Source organism: Neoarius graeffei, chromosome 1 (assembly GCF_027579695.1).
Source record: "Neoarius graeffei isolate fNeoGra1 chromosome 1, fNeoGra1.pri, whole genome shotgun sequence".
Taxonomy (NCBI): Eukaryota; Metazoa; Chordata; class Actinopteri; order Siluriformes; family Ariidae; genus Neoarius; species Neoarius graeffei.
Genome location: NC_083569.1, coordinates 49,604,983 through 49,622,664, shown reverse-complemented (window position 1 = coordinate 49,622,664; position 17,682 = coordinate 49,604,983). Strand labels below are relative to the sequence as shown.

The 17,682-nt window shown below is 41.2% G+C and overlaps 1 protein-coding gene across 10 annotated transcripts in view; it reads right to left on the bottom strand.

Moving 5' to 3' along the window:
• The window catches only part of unm_hu7910 (un-named hu7910), an 87,075-nt gene that overhangs the window by 37,880 nt on the left and 31,513 nt on the right, over positions 1–17,682 (bottom strand). For 9 of the 10 annotated variants that reach the window (XM_060933132.1, XM_060933148.1, XM_060933169.1 and 6 more), the window contains 2 exons: positions 14,482–14,631; positions 11,312–11,383 (listed from right to left, as the gene is read on the bottom strand). In XM_060933132.1, the coding sequence (XP_060789115.1) occupies positions 11,312–11,383; positions 14,482–14,631 (222 nt within the window). Of the gene's footprint in view, positions 1–11,311; positions 11,384–11,645; positions 11,936–14,481; positions 14,632–17,682 lie in introns of those variants that run through there. The other variant, XM_060933193.1, reaches the window with a different exon arrangement.

Genomic DNA, 17,682 nt, shown 5'->3' with positions numbered 1-17,682 from the left:
AATTTCCAACTTCTGAAAAGTATGTTCATTTATACACTCAATACTTGGTTGGGGCTCCTTTATCATGAATTACTGCATCAGTGTGGTGTGGCATGGAGGCGATCAGCCTGTGGCACTGCTGAGGTGTTACTGAAGCCCAGGTTGCTTTGATAGTGGCCTTCAGCTCGTCTGTATTTTTGGGTCGGGTGTTTCTCATCTTCCTCTTGACAATACCCCACTGATTCTCCATGGGGTTCAGGTCAGATGAGTTGGCTGGCTAATCAAGCACAGTAATATCATGGTCAACAAACCATTTGGTAGTAGTTTTGGCACTGTGGGTAGGTGATAAGTCCTGCTGGAAAAGGAAATCGGCATCTCAATAAAGCCTGTCAGCAGATGGAAGCATGAAGTGCTCTCAAATCTCCTGGTAGACGACTGCGATGACTTTGGACTTGATAAAACACAATAAACCAACACCAGCAGATGACATGGCACACCAAATCATCACAGACTGTGGAAACTTCACACTGGACTTCAAACCCCTTGGATTCTGTGCCTCTCCACTCTTCCTCCAGATTCTAGGACCTTGATTTCCAAATGAAATGCAAAATTTACTTTCATCTGAAAAGAGGTCTTTGGACCATTGAGCAACAGTCCAGTTCTTTCTCTCCTTAGCCCAGGTAAGACGCTTCTGACATCGTCTCTGGTTCAGGAGTGGCTTGATGTTAGGAATGCGACAGTTGTAGCCGTTTTCCTGAAGACGTCCGCGTGAGGTGGCTCTTGATGCACGGACACCAGCCTCAGTCCACTCCTTGTGAAGCTCTCCCAAGTTTTTGAATCGACTTTTCTTGACAAGCCTCTCAAGGCTGCAGTCATCCCTGTTGCTTGTGCACCTTTTCCAGCCAGCCTTTTCAGCAATGACCTTTTGTGGAGGTAATAATGGTAGGGAAAACACTGCATATCATGCATACGGTATAACCTTCACCCAATTCACAATTTGGTTTAATTTACGATATTGGGTGTACGATTCGATTTTCCCATGATTTTTTTTAGAAAAAAATAAATTAAGAAAAAATTACCACCAAAAAATGCAATATTTATGTTCCAATTCATCAACTAAGTTATTGAGTCCTTGACTGTCTAAACAACGCAATTAAAGGAAAAAATAAGATTACACAGCATAATAATAATAAAAATAATTAATAGCAGCCCTTTTTTTATTTCCTCGAATCAAATCAAACTTGTCCCACAATTTATCGATGCATGATAAATCGTTACATGCCTAATATACATCATTTAAAAACAAAGTGGTGCTACTTTTTGTTAACTGCTGATGCTGTATGCAGCCATGTTGATTTGACATCATTTCCTGAACTCTGGGTTGAGGAGGCATCCAGAGTTCCAGGATAGAAATTCAAACTTCAGGAAATATTTTTGGTTCTGGGGGTTGGAAGTTAAAGCCTCTTGGTGAATGCAGCAGGAAATTAGATTAGATTCAACTTTGTGCAGAGTGCAGGTACAAAGCCAATGAAATGGAGTAAAAGAGCCAATGAAATGCAGCATTAAGACAAATGCCTGCTAATGAACAACAAGCTAGCTAGCTAAATAAATTGTATACGTTTTTAGAAAGTGGAAGCAGAATTATTTTTCAGTTTCTCAATGTACTTGAATAACCACATCAGAACTATTAAGTGGGTTTGAAAAAAAAATTAAGAAACGCTAATATTTCAGTTTGACACACATGTAATAATTGAGTCTAGCATTTTTCTCTTTATATACCCCCCAGTGTCCAGATATGAACACGACTACGCCAATAAACCACACATGGGGAGTAAAGTTAGATTCGGTTCCATCTTTGTGTCGAGCTAAGCCAGGAGGGGGAGAGGGGAAGTAAATAAATAAATAAAAAAGGAGCCTTTCACAGCAAACCCTCGTACTCGCATACGACAGTGGTCTCACACACATGGAAGAGAAATGGACAACAATGTGGAACAGTCCATGCACCTGACCTGAATCAGCAAAACAGCAAGCATCTTTTATCATTTCAGACTCAGAAGGCAAGCATACCTGTGCATTCCTCATAAGACGAGTGCATCTAGTACAATCTCTTCTCTAAACTTCTATCAGTCAGGCTGCTCGAGTTACAAGACTAATGCCCTCCGACATACCAGTAACCCTTCTCCTTCATAACTCTCTCTCCATCACCTCCACCCTCACATGGCATCAGCACACATCACACAGAAATGCCAGGAAACTTAACAAATCAGAACTGCCATCTGTTAAAGCATCGTCGCTCTCTTTGTGCACAGCCACAAAGCCCCTTGCAAAAGTCAGGCAAGTCTATGAAGCAGGAAGGTAGAGTGAGGAACGAGAAAGAAAAAATAAAAGCACACACTTAGCTTTAGTTCATTTATTTTCTGCAATCTCTTATTCGAGACTGCAGTGTGTGGTTGTATTCATTTTATAATGTAGTGCTGAGTGAGTACAATGTCAATTTAGACTTAAGTGAAATATCAGTGTTTATCCAAAGACTCAGCACAGTGTTTCCCACAGACCAGGTAGCAATTTGTGGTGCTCCACTGTGCCGATGAGGGAATCGTGCGTGGCGGTGTCATGGCGGTCAGTGGAGTCGGTCATTGGGGTGTATGCAAAGTGTTTACGGCGGGCAGTGTTCAAACACACAGTATTTTTCTTCAGAGTCACCTGCTGGGACTATTTTAAAGCTACAAGAAGCATTTGAGATTATTCAGTTCAATCTAAATTCTTTTAAGAGAAGACAGCTAAAACAATTTTTACCAGAACCCTGCCTGGTTTCATTCCTCAACCCAACTTTACATTACAGGGCAGGCCATTAGTTTGCTGGGCTTGATGTTGGTGGAAAACCTGTCTTTTAAATTTATGAAAATTACTCACCAAAATTGAAGTTAAAGTTTAGTTTTTACTAGAGATGCACCGATTGCAATTTTTTGGGCCGATTCCGATTTTCCATGGAGTGTGACCTGCCGATACCGATTTTGGCCGATTCCGATTTCATTTTTTCAAACCACTTCACAGCACACACAAAGACCATTTTCTTTTTATCTTTTCTTTAATAGAACATTCTGCCAGATTTTCAGTAATAAATTTTCAACACCTCAAAGGTTGAAAACAAACAAAAAGACATTGTTCTTTGTAAACTCTTTCTTCATATTTGGTATTAACATATTAATTCCTGAAATAGGAAATCCACACAAACATTTTTTCTTTTCCCATCCAATATCTGGCACAAAAACAACTTCCCCCTCATATATTATTTGCCTACTGCTATGGAACACACTTTCATAAGCCTATTTAGATCTGAAAACTTATGCCTTATAGAACAACCCATTTCTTCATTCAGTATCAAAATACAAAAATAATTTCCAGTCATACTTATACCATAGCCATTCTATCATCTTTGTCAAATGTGTATTTGTAGAGTAATTTCCAATGGAATCAAGTGCAACCAAGGTTGTAAAACAAACAAAAAGACATTTTTTCTCTCTCTCTCTTTGTACAAATCTAACTAGATGTTTGGTAATAGGCTAACGTATTAATTCTTGTAATGGGAAATTCACACAACCACAAACATTTTCTTCTTTTCACATCCAATATCTGGCACAAAAAAAATTCACTATATTTGGATATCCAAATATGGTGAATTTTTTAAGGGCGCGCCGCACGCCGGAGCTCGTTAGGTGCGCAGGACTGACACTGTTCTGTGCAAGCACAACACAATCGCACTAGAAAGCATGTTCAAGCTGCCAGTGTAGCTGCAGTCTTTTTAGTTGCGAATTATGAGTATTTCCACTTTCATCTCTAAGTGATACACAAGTTTTGATCGGCAGAAAATCGGCATATTTTAATTTTGACCGGCCGGTCGCCGGTCATGGCCGATCACGCGAAAATCGGCCGATTCCGATCAGCAGCCGGTCAATTGGTGCATCTCTGGTTTTTACCTTAGTTTTTTGCCTTTTTGGTGGCAATCTTTCAATCATTCTTTAGTTGACATTCAAGGAATAAATTGCAAAAAACAAGCTGGAGGTTTTTATTTTAAATATTGAACTCAACACTTACCTCAACCAATACTAAAATGAAATAAATATTATAATGTAACAACAAAATAATAAAATATCATAATTAGATGTAAGAAACCACTTAAGGTAACACCAAGGCAACTAACAATAATGAAAAAGCATTACCCTAATTGGTGCAAAGCCTGCATGCCCTATCAGAACATTTAATTCTGCGTGGCTTCCTGAAAAAAACTCCAGTGCCCTATCGTAAGGGAAGTCATTGCTGAAGCGGGATAAACGGGATAATGCAATAAGGCCGGTTCCTCGCGTCAAGCTGCTACTGTATGCATCAAAATTGGTTTATAGCCTGACTCAGGGACGTCCGTTTCCTGTAAGCCAAGAAGGCTATGATAAAGCTCATCACGAGCACGACGTAGGCTACCTTTTAAAATAAGGGGTCGGAAGGCAAATCGGGAAGGCTGCGTTATTTTTAATTAGCCTAACAGGCCTACTTGCAGTCCGGGTATATGCGCACCAGCAGGCCTGTGTACACGCCTCTCCATCTCTCTCTCTCTCTCTCTCTCTATGCGCGCGCGCACGTGAACGAGAAGAAAGAGCACTATGAATGAACGGAACGATACGCAACAGATTTTTTTTCAAAATCGCGAGTCTGATTGTGTGGCGATAGGAATCCATTGTGTGGCGATAGGAATCCATTGTGTGGCGATGCGCCACACAATGGTCTATGTATGGGAAACCCTGCAGCAGTAACTTATGCCTCGGTCACAACCGGCCATACGTGCACCTACGGCCGGTCTACGTGCAAAAAATGCAAGAAACGCACGGAGGGTGCGCGTGAAACGCACGGAGGGCGCGCCTGTGACGTGCTGATTTTCGAGCCGTAAACTGACCACAGAGGTTCTGTCATGTCAAACAAACTCTATGGGCGCTTACATTTTTTTCAGGTTGCAAGACAAACTTACGGCCAACGTGCGTCTTTCTCCACGAACAAAAAAAACGCAGCGATTTGGGAAACGGCAAAAATCACATGGCCCAAAAAAAATCGTACGTCCGGTTGTGACCTAGGCTTTAGATTTGCTGCCGTTTTCTTTTTCTCCGAGTGCACCGTGCTCTAAAACGAAAGCCATGTGTCGATACAATTAGCTGCCTATTTTAGCTCTACCCAGTGTGAGCACTATTAGAAGAAAACTACATCGCAGAGATGCCAACTGGAAGACTGCGACCCAGATACAGAATCAGCCAAGACTTTCAGCAGATCGTACCAAGCACTGCAAAAATACTGGAGCAGAAGCAAATTGCTGTAATATTCTTATGTTCAGCTACTCCAGTTTTCTAACATGAACCAAAGCAGCTTGTTGCAGCCAATCATGCAAGGATGGAAATTATTTGCTGTAAGGTAGCTTTCAAATTACAGACTTCTGTAGATTTAACTGCTTTGGTTTGATTTCTGAAGTAACATGGCTTATTTAAAAAAAAAAAAAAAAAGAGAGAGATGGTTTTTAGTGAAAACAGAACCTACAGAGAATTAGGCATTTATTATTATTTTTTTTAAAACTTCTGTGTCATTAAAAGAAACAATCAGCATGTTAATAACCATTTATAATACATAGGGCCAAATTACTCAATTCCGATTGGTCAATCAAGGACGACTTTTTTCCCCCCTTAACACAGGGCCGTATTTCTGAAATGCTATTGGCCAGTTCGTTGCTTGGTTACGGTGACAAAAATTTGCAAATTTTGTCAACAAAATGGCTGACTCTGCAATGCCGTGTTTCGCTATATTTGACGAAGAAATGATAAACCAATTGAAAGCTGCAAGCGAAAATGAAAACACCCAAAAAAGTCTGAATGTTTGGCTTTGTGTTTAAGAAATGGGCCGCAGAAAGATAAATAAACGACTCTCTAGTGGCATCTGAATGCTGCGAGTTAGACAAGGTGCTATCACAGTTTTATGCAAAAGTGAGGAAAGAAAATGGGGGAAAACTACGAACCAGACTCTCAAAGTAATGCAGGCAGCATTGGTTCAGCATCTGAGACAAGAGAAATATCCGGGATCAATCCGGAAAGATGTTACTTTTCAAGAATCATGAAAAGTCCTCGAGGGAAAAGCGAGAGATTTGCGAAAACAAGGAATGCTTTAGAAACTGATTCAAACGTGCAAGATAGTCTTGCGCCCTGATTGGTTCAGAAAACGAGAATGACAAATCTTGTGAACTTGAATGGCTTCCAAAGTATGAATTTGGCCGTATATATGATAAACAAGTAATCGTATGGTTCCTCGTGAAATTAAGGATCAATTTCACTCGTGATTTCGAAGTTTTGAAATTTTCAAAACTTCGAAATCACTCGTGAAATTAATCCTTGATTTTACTCGGCCCCATACGATTACCTATACTAATTTACAGCCATGAAGTAATCATTAATAGACAACTATCACTGAGTCATGTTTATCTGGACCTTTGTAAGCAAGACTTTAAAATTTTTTTTTTTTTTTGGGGGGGGGGACCTTCACAAATTGTAGTTGAATGCCCCACATACAGTGCATTATAGGCACTTTCGGACCAAACAGTTCTAGGAACTACTTACTGAGGAGCCCTACCAAGAACTACATACCTTCAAGGGCTTTTTTTCTGTTTGCATTCACACTGCCAGTAGAAACGCTGAATTAACGTGAGATGGCTTGTTAGCATGTTACAGAAAAAGCTAGCGAAGATTTTTTTTTTAAATTTTGCTTTGACTCGTCAAAATTGCGTTGCATTTCCTCCATCACATATATGCTCAATAAAGCCTGGACTTCTCTGCTGATCTATTTGTTTCCAATTTTTAAAGCTAGCTTTAAGAGCTGTTTATACGGCTAATGTTTTACACTGATTTTTTTTAAATGGCGGTTGCCAGCGCTGCATTGGCTCGAGCATCTAATCAATGTACACTTGTGTCATGGTTCCTCTTGTGCTGGGAGACTACCTACCCTGAAGTAGGAGCTAAAAAGGTTCCTCAGAACATCGTTCTAAGAACTATGATAGTTCTCAGTTCCTGTAGTGCAGACACACAAAAGGGGGAACTTCCTCCAACAGTTCTAAGAACTATGAAAACGTTCCTCTGGTCCAAAAGTGCCTAATGAGAAAGGTGGATCTACAGTACAAAATCAGTCAAACACAACTTTAATGAGAGCTTCAGAAACACTTAGTTGCTTTCTGTGGAAAGCAGACATGAAAGGGTGCTCAGTTTTAAATGTCAGAGACTATCATGTATCAAAGAAAAAAATGGGGCAGGAAGAATAAAGGAAAAAAACCCCAGATAAATTAATTTTTCCATTTATCCTGCTTGCAGGCAACAATTAATCTGCAACAGAGGTTTTCAATCCAGTCGTTAATTAGGATGATGTGCTGGTCCTGTTCTAGCTGAAAAAGTATTTATTATTTCTCTACATGATGTTCATATGCTTCATTTATATACGGATATTAAATACCGTGTAACATCAAGCAGTTTATATAACATGTATAGTAGGGTGGTCCCAAAAATTTTTTTTAGGATTTTGTTACGACCACCTTACCTTTTTTTTTTTTACATTGCCTAAAAGAAGTTATTGTGCAAAATTTGGTTAAGATTGAACAATGTTTAGAGGTGCCACAAAGCCATTAAAGTTTTCACTCAAGACACAATATAAAATTAAAGCCGCAAGCGGCCTCGACGGGCCCTCGCGCCAGCGGCCAAGGGGGGCGGGGGCATGCGTCCCCGCGAAATACCTTCCACAGCTTCTGTGGCAAGAGACATTACTCCCACAATGGTGACAAAGCACAGAATTGGACACAGAGTACACGGTGCGCTGAGATGTTGTCATGGACAGAACATTTTATGCCATGGCTTCCCAACCGAATTAATGTATTTACCTCATCAGTCACCAAGCTATAGCTACATAGGATTGTCTTCTGTTAGACATCTATTAGTCTGTATGTAACGCTACAACACTTGCTCCCGACTGCCTACCCATTCCCCACAAGTCACGTGTGTTTAAGGCAACCAAAACAACATACACCTGGTGCCTCATGATTGTAAACACCTCTCCTGCAACTGCTACAGCGCAATGAGCGCCCCCAGTGGTCCACAATTCATGTGTGTTTAAGGCAACCAAAACAACATACTCCTGGTGCCTCATGATTGTAAACACCTCTCCTGCAACTGCTACAGCGCAATGAGCGCCCCCAGTGGTGAAAGTTCACCAAATTTGGTATACATGTCAAGGGACCTATGAAGAGTTGTTTTATAAAGTTTGATCAAGGTTGACCAATCAGAAGCCGAGATATACAGCGCCCCCAGTGGCAAAAGTTCACAAAATTTGGCACATATGTCAGGTGACCTGTTAAGAGTGTGCGTATCAAGTTTGATCAAGATTGAGAAAATAGAAGATGAGATATTGATTTTTGAAGAATACATTTTTTGGTTTCTCCCATGTCAGTAGGTGGCGCTATGCTGCACATGAGCGATTATGAGTTGGAAAAATAAGTGTCTACAACAGCAACGTACTATCACAAGGTAGTGGTGTGAAGGAGAAGCATTGTGGAATTATTTACCAAAAACCTGTTTTGGAGCAATTGCGTTGGCCAAAAACAGCGCCCCCCATGGACGAAAATTCCCAAAATGTGGTGTACATGACATGGGAGGTAGTAAGAGGGTGGCCGTGAAGTTTGACCAAATTTGAGGAAAGATTGGATTTTTTGCCCAAAAATAGCGCCCCCAGTGGCGAAATATCACAGAAATTGGGTAACATGTCAGATGCCCAATGAGTGATTTGCGTGTGAAGTATGAGCAGTTTTGAGCAATTTGAAGATATGTTATGAATTTTTAAGCATGTAAAATTTTGCATTGAAAATTGATTGACGTATAACTTCTGAACGGTTTATCCTACGTGAAACGTATTTAGGAACTTTTGTCAGCCCTGTCTGTCGATGATGTGTATCAAATTTGGTGACATTCCTATGAACGGTCTAGGAGGAGTTGCGCCGTCTTCGTGGCCATGCATTTCGCACAAAAGTGAAATTACCTCACTTCCTGTTGGGCGTGGCTAATGCATTGGCAATACATTTTTGTCCAGCTTACTGAGATACATATGCGTACCAAATGGCATGCCACTACTACAATCTACATGGCAACCAGGCACCTTAATGCGGGAGGCCAAAAATCACAATGAGTTAGGGGGTGCTATAGAGGCCCTGAGGCCCGCCTGGATCTGGGCTTCTGGTCCTCAGTAGCGGTGGGAGTCTAAGAAAAAGGAGCCAAATTTCGTGCGATGTCGACCATGGCAAGCGCCCCAAAAAGGGTCTTGTAAAGAGTTTGCTTGCCAAGTTTGACAAATCAGAAGCTGCAATATCATTTCTGCCATAACCAGCACCCCCAGGGGCGGAAGTGCACAAAATTTGGCGTACATGTCAGGTGAGCTATGAAGAGTTTGCGTATGAAGTTTGATGACAATTGAGTAAACAGAAGATGAGATATAGATTTTTGAAGAATAAATTTTTTGGTTTTTCCCATGTCAGTAGGTGGCGCTATGCTGTACATGAGTGATTATGAGATGGAAAAATAAGTGACCACAACAGCAACGCACTATCACAAGGTAGTGGTGTGAAGGAAAAGCATTATGGAATAATTTACCAAAAACCCGTTTTGGAGAAATTGCGTCGGCCAAAAACAGCGCCCCCCATGGACGAAAATTCCCAAAATGTGGTATACATGACACGGGAGGTAGTAAGAGGGTGGCTGTGAAGTTTGACCAAATTTGAGGAAAGATTGGATTTTTTGCCCAAAAATAGCGCCCCCAGTGGCGAAATATCACAGAAATTGGGTAACATGTCAGAAGCCCAATGAGTGATTAGCGTGTGAAGTATGAGCAGTGTTGAGCAATTAGAAGATTTATTATGAATTTTTTAGCATGTAAAATTTTGAAGTGAAAATTGATTGACGTATAACTTCTGAACGGTTTATCCTACGTGAAACGTATTTAGTAACTTTTGTCAGCCATGTCTGTAGATGATGTCTATCAATTTTGGTGACATTCCTATGAACGGTCTAGGAGGAGTTGCGCCGTCTTCGTGGCCATGCATTCCGCACAAAAGTGAAATTACCTCACTTCCTGTTGGGCGTGGCTAATGCATTGGCATTACATTTTTGTCCGGCTTAGTGAGATACAAATGCATACCAAATGGCATGCCACTACTACAAACTATATGGCAACCAGGCACCTTAATGCGGGATGCCAAAATCACAATGACTTAGGGGGCGCTATAGAGGCCCTGAGCCCCGGCCAAGTGTGGGCTTTTGGTTCTGAGTAGCGGTGGCAATTCTCGGAAGTGGCGCCAAATTTCGCGCGTTTTCGCCCATGGCAAGCGCCCCGAAAATGGCCCAACAGCGGAGAAAAATAAAGAAGAATAATAATAGTGAACTCTTACAAGAACAATAGGGCCTTCGCCCTATAGGGCTCGGGCCCTAATAAATGTGGCTTATTAACTGTTTCATATTAATACAAACAATACAGTAATATAACTTCCTGTGTTCAAAGTAACAATAGCTATTACTTGTCTGTGATTTTCTAAACCCTTCGGTATTATGGTATCTTGTGGAGATAAAAGAACACACTAAGGACTTCCCTAGCAGAAGGAAGCTTTCTCCCAGACAGTTCCTTGGAAGTGGGACCAATTAACCAAACATAATTGTCCTTTCTGGTTTTGTGCTTTGCACCACCGGTACTACTTTGTATTACTGTTGCTAGCCATCTGAAAAACATAGAAAGAAAATCATTCACAACTTCATCAGCATATTACGATCAGTGCTCATTGTTTAAGAACCCCTTAGTGCATGAAAGTTAACCTTCTATCAGTCTATAAACTCTTCCTGCCTCTTCTTTTTCATAGAAGTGGCATATTCCCTCTAGAACTGTGACTTTTTGGGGGTTTGAGATCTTCTCTTCAACAGTCTACGCACCAAGTAATGTTAATGGCTTAACCCGATTTGCAACCTCGTGTGGCACCTCTAAATATTAACCAATTTTTCTGAAGTTTTGCTTGTTGCCTTCTTTTAGCCGATGTAAAAAAATGGTAGGGTGGTCGGAATGTTTTGGTAAAAAAAAAAAAAAATTTCCCCCATACATTTCGGGACCACCCTAATGTACAGCTGTTTAGAATTACATTATGGGAATTAAGGACCTTAGTCAGTCATGCAGGAAACACACGCGTACAGACGTAACTTACACACAAAAGGTATCCAAAAGCTACTCCAAAACTCACCCAGCAGAACTTTGGCATCTTCCACATCTAAGTCACCATCACCATCAGCATCATAAATTTTTCCAAGTGTGCCTGCAAACGAAGAACAGGATTTTTCAGCACAAAATCCAACAAAACATCAATCAGCGCGTTTACATGCACATAGAGAGAATCGAATTTCTGCCGTAGCTCGACTGAAATCGAAGTTCTAAATGCCATGGAAACACCTTAGCTCGGTTGAAATCAAACCGAACTGGATTTCTTGTAATCGAGCTACGCGACCTAGATTATGCGATTGTAGCCGAGCTACTTAGTGCATGTAAACCCTATCGAGCTACGTAGTCGAGCTACTTACTTCAGCACTGCCCCTTCCGGAAGTGACGAGACCACAAGCGGGAAACACAACAGCCTCGGTCAGCATGACAACAGTAGTAGAAACGTGCACTTCTGGAGCAATGAGGAGACAGAGTTCATGCTCATTCAGCTTAAGGAGTTGAATATATATCTCGATGTTGCTGTCCTCGTTCTTCTTGTGAACACGGAACTGATAACTTTGTTTATACTCTTGAATAGCTCTTCTTCATGACGACAACCGGAAGTGTACCAACACGATGGGGCGTGTAGCGCCACCTGTGGCTCGGGTGCACAATGTACCTCACACAATAGCTCGATTTCCTTGTGTGCATGTAGGACTGGATTTCTCTGGCACCCCTGCTCGGACCCTTAGCTCGATTACCGACAGTAGCTCGATTTGGATGTGCATGTAAACGCACTGAGTGTCAGGCCTTTCAATTACATAATTTGGGCTACACCCTGTATCAGGGATGGCAACAGGAAAATTTTATTTCAGCTGAAACTCCGAACGGGGGGTTCAGGGGGGCTCCGCCCCCCTGAAGCTTTAGCCTTTTTAGCCTCTTCTACCTATTTTCTAGCCATTTTACATGTATATTGTGTGAAAAATACATGATAAAAATAAGTATCTAAAGTTTAATAGAAAAAAGACAACTTACTCTGACTGCCCCAGGCATATTTACGAAGTGCAATAACATCTGAGTGTTTCTTGACCTTAGAAGCATGGTCAATTAATGCCACACAGCCACGGGATCCGTAGTTGATCACATCGTTACAATAAATGCAAAATGCTTTGCCAGGCAAATCGCACTTCTTGATAAACTGTTCAAGCGTCTCGCTGATCTCCTCGATCTTTTTTCCAAGTTTCACTTTCGTAGTAACTGTCCGCTGTAGCCAATCCCAACGAAATTTGTTCTTGACATTGTCAATTTCAGCCACCGATGCTTCTTGATCTCGTGATAAAAACTTCATATTTCTGCGGAAAACAATGCTCTCAAAACCTCGTGCAAGACATTTAGCTAAAGGCAAAATGGCGGCCAGTGAAATGAAACATGCTTTCGCATTGGTTGAATCCTTCACTTCGCAACCAATCACAGACTCGTTTGCTTATTTTCATTGTTACACTCGATATAGAAGCTTCCGTTGTTCGCGAGACATGTGGTTTCGATACGATTTGACACTAATCTCGGTAGCAGCAATAAAAGTTAGGTACCTAACCCCCCCTAAAACTTTTCTCTACGGATTTAGACGTTCCACAAAAATGATAAAATTGAAATTCAAAACGGTGGATTTCCGCCGTTCGGCGGAAAATTGCCATCCCTGCTGTATTTCTGAATTTGGGCTTTTTCCGTCGTGATACAGGGTAATTTGGGCTTTTCTGCACACGCAAAGCGCTATTTTCCCAGCGCTCTGTGTTTAAGCCTGCTGCTGCTTTTTTTAGCTACAAAGTTATGAATAAAGAAATCTATGAATGTTATTTTTACCTTTATTGTAAAATGTCTACAGCATTAACCCCTCTTGATGTACATGTACATGACAAAAATAATTAGAATACAGTTAGTTAGTATTTAAAAGATGTGTTGGGGCCTGAGGAGAGCCTGGAGGAGAGGAGACTGTGAATGAAAAAGCAAGTTCTGCACTGTTGCCATCAGAGAGACGAACCTGTAGCAGACCTGCGACACAAAAGGTTTTTCAGTCACATCACGAGAATTGGCCATGCAATTCACAGCATGTAGTCAGGGAAAAGAGCTTAGTTTAAGTGAAAGGCCAGTGTCTAAGACCATCATCAACAAGAGGACCAAGCTCCAAGTCACTGATTCCACCCACACTTACACAACTGTGTGGATTTAAGACGCAAGCTGTATCTGAAATACACACAGTTGTGTCCTGAATAGCTCTTTTATTCAGTCTTTTACCGGATTTAAATCATAAGACACTAGGTATCAGAGATATTGCAGTTGAGGTCAGATAATGTGGGATATAGGGCTGTTTTTTAATGATACAGGGGTTATTAGGAGAATTCAGCACAATAGGGTAGTAAACATTCTGGCTCACACTCCAGTCCAGAAGGTGGCGGTAATGCACCTAGAAGCGGTTTGCCAACTGCTATAAAGCAATATAAAAGAAGAAGCTTTACCTAATGTGGAAATCCCGCTCTGGTCATTGGTACGAGAGTCTCGCTCCTCCACGAAATCATGGCGTGCCGATCGCCGTTGATAGAGAATTCGTGCTCTGCGTGAGGCTTACGGCTAGTTCGACGAACCCGGAACAAACATGGGAATGGTGTGGATTGTGTGTCAATTACAAGAAATACATGCTAATTCTCGCTAATTTCAGTGTTTTTAAAGAAGAAAGTCAAGACATTGGGTTTTATGCAGCCAAGTTTATTTAATCAACATTTCGTTTTTTGGGGTTTTTTTGCTTTTGGTGGCGTATTTTGGGCACTTGACCTTAATTTGGGCGCCTATGACGTTATCCGTCACAGGTTTCATGTAATTGAAAGGCCTGAACGTAGTTATACCGTTACATTCTTTCTTACTTGAATTGAACACAGGACTTAGGGTGCTTGGTTTTTATACATTTGAATGAGAGACAAAAATCTCATTTCAAACAAAAGAATAACGATGGAAGAATCTGCAATAATTTGAATCTGTTTTGACGATGTCCAGGGGAGTGGTCTATAATAACCGAACCCTGATTTTACATACAGGTTTTATTCACTATTCCAGCCAGTTGGTTTGGTTTTAGCTAGAATACTGCACTATCGACTACAACCCACAGGCACAGAACGCTTTTCACAAGAAAGGAAAGTTTAACAAAAGAGGAAACTGTAGCCCTACCCACAACATTGTTGTATTCAACGAGGTCAAACCAGACAACAGCCACAGATATCCAGGCGCCCAACAGAGCCAACACTATGAGCCAGCTGAAGATTGAGTGTCCCTCGGATTTCTTGTGGCTCTTACCGACAGCAGGTACTGCCTGGGGCTCTGTGAACACAGACAGACAAACAACCACAATGACACACAGATGCAGAGTTTGTGTTTATGTTTTGCATTCAGATTCTTGAAAGGCACTTAAGAAATAAAACATTACTGGGTATGCGGTTACAGGAAGACGACATCTTTTCCAGGGATATTCCAATAAAACAATGCAAAACCACATTCTGCACACTTTACAAAGGCAAGGCTGTGGAAGAAGAGGGTGCCTGTCCCCTCTGTCCCTCACAGAGAATGCGTGGTGAATTTTGAAACAAAAAAAGAATGAAAACGACAAGCCCGTACTATTGCACTCTTAAAGTGCATATTCTGGACCAATTTATTGTTTTTTTTTTATATGAAAGTATGTCCCTTTACACACTCATCCAGAAGGGTAATTTTGCACAAGGCCATCTGTCTACAGCAGTGGCGGCTGGTAGTCTTTCAAACAGGGGAGGCTGGTTGGTTACGATATTTCTGGATTTTAAAAGAAAAAACACACATCAATTTTGCCCATACTCTTGCCTCTGATCTGGCTGATTGTTGGCAGGGTCACAAACTGTGAAATAACAGGTTCTTTTGGCCCATTAGCCTACTGTCCAATATACATGATGGTGGTGTTGGGGTGTGTGTGTATATTTTAACATTTTATATTTTAAAATTGTGGCATGTTGTTTAAAAATTGATCATTATTGAAAGCAGCTCTTTGTCAGGAACCTCAGCAGTAACAGCAGAGTGTTCTGGAATAGGCACAAGCACTGACCTTGGGGAGCCAGACATAGAGCTGGGTGCCACACATTTCATTCAAACACACTTTCCCTATATTTTACTTATTTTGACTGAGAAATGTTTTATTGACAATTTTGATAACCCTTCACTTTTAATCCAGGTCTGTAGTGTGAAATGTTCTCGGCTGTGTTTTTGTTTAAAAATGTTTTCCAAATTGTAGCTGTGTTTAATTCATATCCAAAATAATATATATTCCAATATAATATACTCAGCATAAACATTTTAAATAGATTCTATATTTTTGGTCCATCCATGACATATTACTAAAGTAGCCTATTTACTGTTGTTGATGTGGGTCACTTGCTGTTAGCCAATTCACTTTCTCGTACCAGGAGAGCTGAAAGGAACGAGTATTATTCCCTACCTTTTTCACCAAGTCAATTTGAGGCGTTGGTCTACCCTGCTCTTTAATTTTAATTTTTTCCTCGAAAGGAAGACGGGCAAATGGCTTCGCCAAAATCAGCAATGCTTGGCATCCGTGCGCAGCTTTCTTGCTAGCTGACTAGCCCCCTCAAGTTCAAGTTCAGTCACTCAAATAAACGAAATTTCTGGAACTAAGATAGCAAACTTGACAACACTATATTTACACTTTATTTACAATGAAAATATATACAAACTAAAAAAGCTGGTAGAAACCGTATGTAATGAATGAAATCGAAATGTAAGCTGATCTCTTACAATACACCACAGCACTTGTGAATCCACATGGGACTGAACTGAAATTCACCGCTGCCTGTCTATAGTTGAAACGAGCTGTCAATCAAAGAAAATATCCAGCCGCTTTCACCAATCACCAGTCTCCTCGCGGAAACTGCCATGTCCCTCCCACTGTGAGGCTCGGAGTCCGTGGGCGGGCATTTTCACAGTATTTGTCCAATAATCATCTTGCATTTTGAGATTGACAAGCGCATAGCTCCCAAATGCCGTTGAAGTGCACTGAGGCTGGGAGTCCGTGGGACTCCGTGGGCGGGCGTTTTCGCAGTATTTGTCCAATAACCGTCTTGCATTTTGAGATTGAAAAGCGCATAGCTCCCAAATGCCGTTGAAGTCCACTGAGGCTGGGCTGCATCGCGCTGTCACGAGGGGGAAAAACTCACGCACACATTAGGCAAACTGGGGAAAGTTATAACGGAATGATTTCGCACTGTAGTTGGGTTGAGCACATATATTGCTATTTCAGATCCAGAATCATAGAAATGTTATAAGGTCGGCTATAACATAAGCCTAGCACAATTCATCCTACACGATGTTCGTCATTTTTAGAGGAGGCTGAGCCTCCCTCGTTGTCTTAGAGCAATCGCCCGTGGTCTACAGCAGAAAAAAATAAAACACGTCTGGAAAAATCCCAAGGGAGTCTGGAGCCAGATTCGTGACGTTACCTGCGGAAGCGCCAGCAGACTGCGAGAGCTCTGCACGGTTTCAGTGCACAGCCTGTGTAGACCAAGCGCTCCCATTTCTCTCTCGTTGTCCGGTCTTTTGGAAAACGATGAGTACTAATCCCATCAAGATTGGTGTTGCTACACCCTCCTACGATACATCTATTAACCATTTTAATAATTACGCGATAACGTTGAAGAAATTTGCAGAAAACCACCAGGTCGTTTTCTCATAAACAAACCAGCGCTGACGTAGGATTCAGAGGGAGGCGTCCCACACGCGACGTCACGAAAATCAATGTTTGCCGGGAAATCCAAATGCCAAGTTTTTTCAGAGGCGGACCAATTCGCCTCAAATGGCTTGATTTCAACTGAATTTTTCTGGTATTGCGCAAGGTAAAAAATTGCAGAGAATGCAGAATGTTACAGATATTTGACCAAAGTTTAATATAAAATAGAAGAATTACATTGATCTTGCTCCTGAATTTACCCGTGATGTGCACTTTAAGACCTGTTTGCAGGAAGAATGGGACAAAATATCACCTGAAACGTTTCATCACTTGGTGTCTTCAGTCCCTGAACATCTTTTAAGTGTTGAGAGAAAGAATGGCAACATTTATAAAAGTGGTAAATACTTTACGGTCCCAACCCTATTTATTTTTTTTAAATGTGTTGCAAGAATCAAAACTGAGATGCATTTATTTTGAAAAAATTAAATTCATGAGGTAAAAACAACAACAAAAAAAATATGCTGTTGTATTGTTTTGAGTGCAATACAGGTCAGACAGACAGATGAGCTGCATTTCATGCCCACAATGATGAGAGGAGCTGCAGTCTAACACTTCCTTATTTCACACATCAGCACTTCCTGGATGCTTTGCACTCCTTCTAAGGGCCA